Source organism: Monoraphidium neglectum (genome assembly GCF_000611645.1).
Source record: "Monoraphidium neglectum strain SAG 48.87 unplaced genomic scaffold scaffold00274, whole genome shotgun sequence".
In the NCBI taxonomy this organism is placed as follows: domain Eukaryota; kingdom Viridiplantae; phylum Chlorophyta; class Chlorophyceae; order Sphaeropleales; family Selenastraceae; genus Monoraphidium; species Monoraphidium neglectum.
In genome coordinates, this window is record NW_014013354.1 from 23304 (window position 1) to 28869 (window position 5566).

At 71.2% G+C, this 5566-nt stretch overlaps 2 protein-coding genes across 2 annotated transcripts in view; one reads left to right on the forward strand and one right to left on the reverse strand.

Annotated features, from left to right (window-relative positions):
- MNEG_2423 (hypothetical protein) overlaps positions 1 to 1178 on the forward strand; it is a gene marked incomplete at both ends in the record, with an annotated part of 4126 nt that extends 2948 nt beyond the window's left edge. The window contains 4 exons of the mRNA XM_014049101.1: positions 45 to 251; positions 444 to 559; positions 750 to 818; positions 1046 to 1178. Coding sequence (XP_013904555.1) covers positions 45 to 251; positions 444 to 559; positions 750 to 818; positions 1046 to 1178 — 525 coding nt within the window. The remainder of the gene's footprint in view (positions 1 to 44; positions 252 to 443; positions 560 to 749; positions 819 to 1045) is intronic.
- Positions 1179 to 1789: 611 nt separating this feature from the next.
- Positions 1790 to 5249, reverse strand: MNEG_2424 (hypothetical protein; the record flags this gene model as incomplete). Its single annotated transcript, XM_014049102.1, has 2 exons — positions 1790 to 3883; positions 4137 to 5249. 2 exons carry the CDS (start codon positions 5247 to 5249, stop codon positions 1790 to 1792), a joined length of 3207 nt encoding a protein of 1068 aa, XP_013904556.1.
- Positions 5250 to 5566: the final 317 nt, after the last annotated feature.

The following is a 5566-nucleotide window of genomic DNA, read 5'->3' on the forward strand; positions in this document are numbered from 1 at the left end:
GCCCCCTGCCCCCCTGCACCCCCCCCCCCGGGATGATGACTCAGGGCATCTCCAACTACAACCGCGCCCCGGCTGACGTCACCGTCGACGACATGGAGAACGCGGTGGCAAAGTACGACGCTGAGCTGGCGGCCATGGGCATCAACTTCCTGGATGTTTTGAAGTCGGGCAAAAAGTTCATCTACAACGAGGTGGCTATCGGCGGCGGCGTCAGCGAGTGCGGCAACGTCAGCGCAACCGAGCCGTGGCAGGTGGGCCGCCAGCCGCACAGCCGACAGAGCCTCAGAGGCCCTTGCTGAACACGCGGTTCCATGCACTGCGAGGCCGGCCCCTCGCGCGCACCTCCTGCGCAAGGGTTTTCTGCTGGCACTCTGCTCGCACGCCCGTGCACTGCGGGGCAAACCTTGCTGCTCGTCGCTCCGGCGCTGCTGTTGCCCCTCCAGGTGGGGCGGTACCCCTGGATGGGCATATTCAGCGGGTACAAAAAGGCGCTGGACCCCTTCAAGACGTTCATGCCGTCGGACGCAGACGTGCCTGCCCGCAGCTACATGCGCAGCTGGTGGGTCGCGCGTTGGGCAGCCTTGCTGCTGGCCCCTGCCGAGCCGCCGTTGAAAAAGATGCCTCTGCTGCCTGTACGAACTGCCTGCACCAACAGCAAGCCCATGACTGGCATTGATGCACGGCATCTCACTCACTACTCACATTCAAAGACCAAGCTGAGTAGTGGCCCCTCTCGCACACTGATGCAGGTACTCGTCACTACTGAAGGTGCTTGCCCAGGGCGGAGTCAAGTACCCAGTGTCGGGTTCCTACATATGGTGGGTGGCGCAGGAACCTGGTGCGCCCTGCGGACGGCATTTCAAAAGATAAACAGAGCACCTTGGTCCAATCGCCGCCGAGTGCTTGTGTCGTGCAAGCTAGCCGGTGGACGTGCAGACCCCCGAGAGGGCGCAAAGCCCCAGGTGGCAGGGTCGTAGGCGCCGCAGGATCCCGTGCTGAACGCTGCCTGCCACCCCTCCACCTCCTACCCCCTGCCGCGCCCCAGGAACTGCGCCTCATGGGACGTGCAGGGCATCTTTACGCGCAGCGGCGAGGGCAGCTACGCGGACCCGCTCACCGTCGACCGCATCCAGAAGCACAACGCCGCCGCCGCCGCCGAGGCCAAGCGCGGCGCGTGACGCTGAGGCGACGGCGCGGCGCGGCAGCCGCTCGCCCTGCATGCTGCAATTATAGCTGCAAAACGTGACCGCTGCATTGGAGGCGGTGTGATTGATCTCTTTGTGAGTTGTTGGTTTTGTGCATCATCAGAGTCACCACTGCACTCTAAGCCCTGACAGTTTGTGACGTGTTGCCCAGACTTGGCTGGCTTCTCTCTAAAGCACGCGTGTTTGATTGTTACAACTGACACAGCATCGTGGCTACATGAAAGCAGCATTCACTTCTTCTCAAGTGCCCCGGCTGGAGGCTGGAGTGCAGATACACACAGTCAGCTGCGCAATGGCTGCCTAGTGCCTCGGGAACAAAGAAAAGTTCTGGGTCACTTTTTCAGTGACCAGCGGGTGACAGGTGACGGGTGACATGCACGATATGTGAGAGTGCATGCGTGCAAGAGAAATCGTTGCCATGTACAATGAGAAACAACGCGCATGACAGACCAGGCTGCAAACATGAACGCAGCCTGAGCCCATACACGACTAGGAGGAGCCAATTTCGAGGGACCACAAGCAAGGCAGGGCACGCGTGCCGCCGGTGCGAATCGGATCGCAGCCGCAGAGCGCGCCACGCGCCCTCACCCCTGGCCAAAGCCGTACATGGCGGCCGCGACCTGCAGAGCCTGATGCTGCCACACCTCACAGGCCTCGTCGCCGCCGCACTCGCCCTCCTCCTGCCGCCGCGTCAGCTCCCGCTGCGCCGCCGCGACCCAGGCCGGCCCCGGCGTATGGCCCAGCCGGCAGAGCCCGGTCAGCACCGACGCGAGTTCTGTCACGCTCAGCACGCGCAGCGCGCCCGGCCCCAGCGCGGCGCACGCAGCTTCCAGCCAGCTGCTGCCGACCCAGCCGCCGTCTATGCGCGACAGGTGGTGCACCATGGCCGCCACGCGGCGCGGCGGCCACGCGCCTGCCTCTCCCACTTCTGAGCCCGCGTCAGCGGCCGAAATCATGTATGGGGCCGTCGCCGCTGCGAGCGCCTCGAGCCACCCGGTAGCGCCGCTCGGCGCGGCGCCGAGCTCGGCGAACGAGCGCAGCACCGAAGGCAGCGCGTCCGGCGCACGCGCTGCCAGCGCCGGCAGCGCGGGCGCGAGCGCTCCGAGCCACGCGGCGTCCAGCCAGGCCGCGCCCGGGCGGTGGCCCAGTCGCGCGAGGGCGTGCAGTGTCAGCGCCGTGTCACGGGCCTCGGAGAGAGCGGCGTCTTCTCCGCGGCGCGTTGCGGCGCCGCGGCGCGCCAGCGACGCCAGCCGCCTGCGCTGGCCGTCCAGGACTGCATCAACCAACTCGACTACGCCCTCCGGCAGCCGCCCGGCCCCGCTACGCCGAGGCCCCGGCCGGCGGCCGTGCGCATCGCCGCCGCCGCCGGCGCCGCTGTCCTGGCTTGCGGCCGCGGCGCCCCGGCGCGCCCCGGGCACGCCGCTGTACAAGCGCGCCAGCGCCCGCAGCGCCGTCGCCGCGTCGGCGCCGCGCATGGCCCCGGCCGACCCGGCGGCTGCCGGCAGCAGCGCGCGCGCCAGGCGGGGGCCGGGCCTCAGGCCCAGCTTTGAGAGGGACCAAAGCAGCAGCGCCGCGTCCCCAGGCGCCAGTGCGCCGCTAGCTTGGCCACCGCTCCACACCCCATGCTTCTGCCGCCTCTGCTCTTCCTGCTGCTGCTGCTGCTGCTGCTGCTGCTGCTGCTGCTGCTGCTGCTGCTCGTCATGCTGTTGCTCCTGCTGCTGCTGCACGGTCGGCCCGTCCTCCTGTTGACCAGCCACATCCTCCGCGCCCGCACCAGCCCCCTCCTGCTCTTGCCCGCGCCGGCGCCGGCGCTGCCCGTCACCCACTACCACGGGCGGCCGGCCCGTAATCTGGATGACAACAGCCACCTCCAAATCTGCCAGCCACGCGCGGCCCGGGGCCAGCCCCAGGCGTGCGCAGCCGACCATAACCGCCGCCAGCTCCCTAGCCGACGCCCCTGCCAGCGCGCCGCGCGCCCCGTCCAGGACCGCGCCCCACGAGGCGGCGGCGGCGGCGGCGGCGGCGCCGCCGCCGTCGCCCTCTGGTGTAGGCTGCGCTTCGGCCGGGCCCGCCTGGCCATCGCCCTTTGACGGCTGCATGCCGCCGAGCCCGACCAGGACCATCCCCAGCTCGCCTGCAGAGAAGCTGCCTGCCAGCCCGACGCACGCGTCCCGCAGCGCGTCGCGCCACGCGCGCGGCACGGCGGCGCCGGCCCGTCCCAGGCCCCACGCGAGCGCCGCCAACTCCTGTGCAGAAAACCCCGCCCTGCCGGCGCCGCCGCCGCCGCCGGCGTTGCCACCGGCGTCCAGCTGCCACCGCAGAACCGCGCCGCTGCTCTCGACGGCGGCGCCGAGCACGGCCGCCGCGGCCGCGCGGCCCATCCGCGGCTGCAGGCGGCCGAGGGCCCAAGTTATCATGGCAAGCGCCTGGGGGTCTGCTGCGTGCAGCGCCGCAGCCAGAGCCGGCGCCGCCGCCGCCCACCAGTGCGGCCCGGGGTCGAGGCCGAGCCGCGCCATCGAGTGCAGCGCGCACCCGAACGCCCGCGGGCCCGCGGCTGGCAGCAGCTCGGCGGAGCGCGCGAGCAGCGCCGCGCGGAGTGGCGGGGGCGGGCGCAGGTTGAGGCGCGCGAGGGACAGCCACGCCTGGGTGACGTCAGCAACGCCGGCTTTTGGCAGCACCTGCAATTAAGGGCCAAAAGTTGTGGGGGCTTGAGCAGCATGCTGGGGCCCATTGAGGGGCCGGGCACGCCCTTCTGCACCGTCCACACCCAGGCGGCGTGGTGAGCAGCCGGCGCCGAGGGGGATCCCTTCCGATTCGAGACCCCAGGCGAGGCGAATCTTGCGGGCCCCAGCGCCCCGTGCGATGCCTGCTACCCTGTCAGCCCAGCCGGCCGCCCCTGCAAAGCGCCACCACCCCAGCCGCCCGACCCACCTCCGAAAGCCGGTGGGTGCAGCGCGCCAGGCCTGAGGCGTCCAGCCGCGACGCAAGCGGCGCCCCACACGACACCCGGCCGCTGCTGCTGCTGCCGCGCCCGTCCCGCTCTATGACAGCGATTGCAGACAACGCCCAGAGCAGCATGCACACCTCTCGCGCCCCCGCCGTGCGCAGCGGGGGGCTGCTGAGCACAGCGTCTACCCAGGCGTCGCTGGGGACGCGCCGCAGCCGCGCCATGCCCCACATGGCGCCCGCCGCCTCGCGCGGCGCCATGCGCGCCGCCGCGGGCAGCGTCGCCACCTCAAACTCCTCAAACCACCGCGCCGGCAGGCGGCCCCCGAGCCCCATCGCCGCCGCCGCCCACAGCGTGTTGGACGCCTCCTGCGGCCGCATGCCGCGCGCGTGCGCCGCGGCGGCGACGGCGAGCGCGGCGAGCGCGCCGGCCGCGGCGCGGCTGCTGTGCGGGGCGGCGCGCTGCAGCGACGCGTGCGCGTGCAGCATGTTGGCTACGCCGCGGGCGTCCAGCTCAGCCAGCCTGTCCGCAGCGCAGCAAACCAGGCTCGTCGCAAACTTGGCAAGCTCCGGCCTGTCGCACGCGGCGCTGCTGCTGCTACTTGATACCAAGCAAAGCGCATCGCTCCCCTCCAAGTGATCTGATTCCAGATCGCCGCCATCGTCCTCCTCTACTGAAGCCAAGCCGCCCCATCCGCGCGCCTCCCGCCGGCGCCGCTGGTCGGCGGCCGCGATCCGCGCGAGCCGCGACGCGGCGGCGGTCACGTGCACGGCGTTGGTGTGCGGGTAGTAGTCGTGCCACACGCGCTGCAGCTCCTGCCACGTCGCGCACGCGCCGAGACGGCGCGTGAGCCACCGGGCGAAATCAACCGGCGCGCCGGCGGGCAGCGGTGCGGGCCCCAGCGCGTCCGCAGCGGGTTCCGCCGGGTCCAAGTGCCGCTGCAGCAGCTCTCGCGCGCGTAGCAGCGCCGCACCGCCGCCGTCGGAGGCCGTCGGGGCGGGCGAGGCGCGCGGCGCCGGCGGGGCGGCCGCGGAGGGCGGCCCGGCGACCGGCGGGGCGCTGGCGCTGCCTGCTGGCGCCGCACGGGGCGGTGTCATGTGCCGTAGGTTGCCACGGGCGTGCAGCGCCGGCTGTCGGCCTGCGTTTTGGTAGGGTGTGTCAGTAGCACGCCGTCGCTGGTGGCGGACCACCGCCCTGACTCCCAGACGCGGGCGCTTTTTGAGAGTTGCGCATGATGGTGGCACTGCGAAAAGCGGCGCGCCCAGCAGCAGCGCTCACCTGCGCGAGCCCTCCACGTCTCCCCAGCCGGATGCCATGGTCCTTTCGCTGATACGCTCATGGGCTCACTCCACGGCGCCAGGATGCTGGCGGGGTTTCGAAAGCAATCTATCTTGCCATCGGCACGGAGATCTCC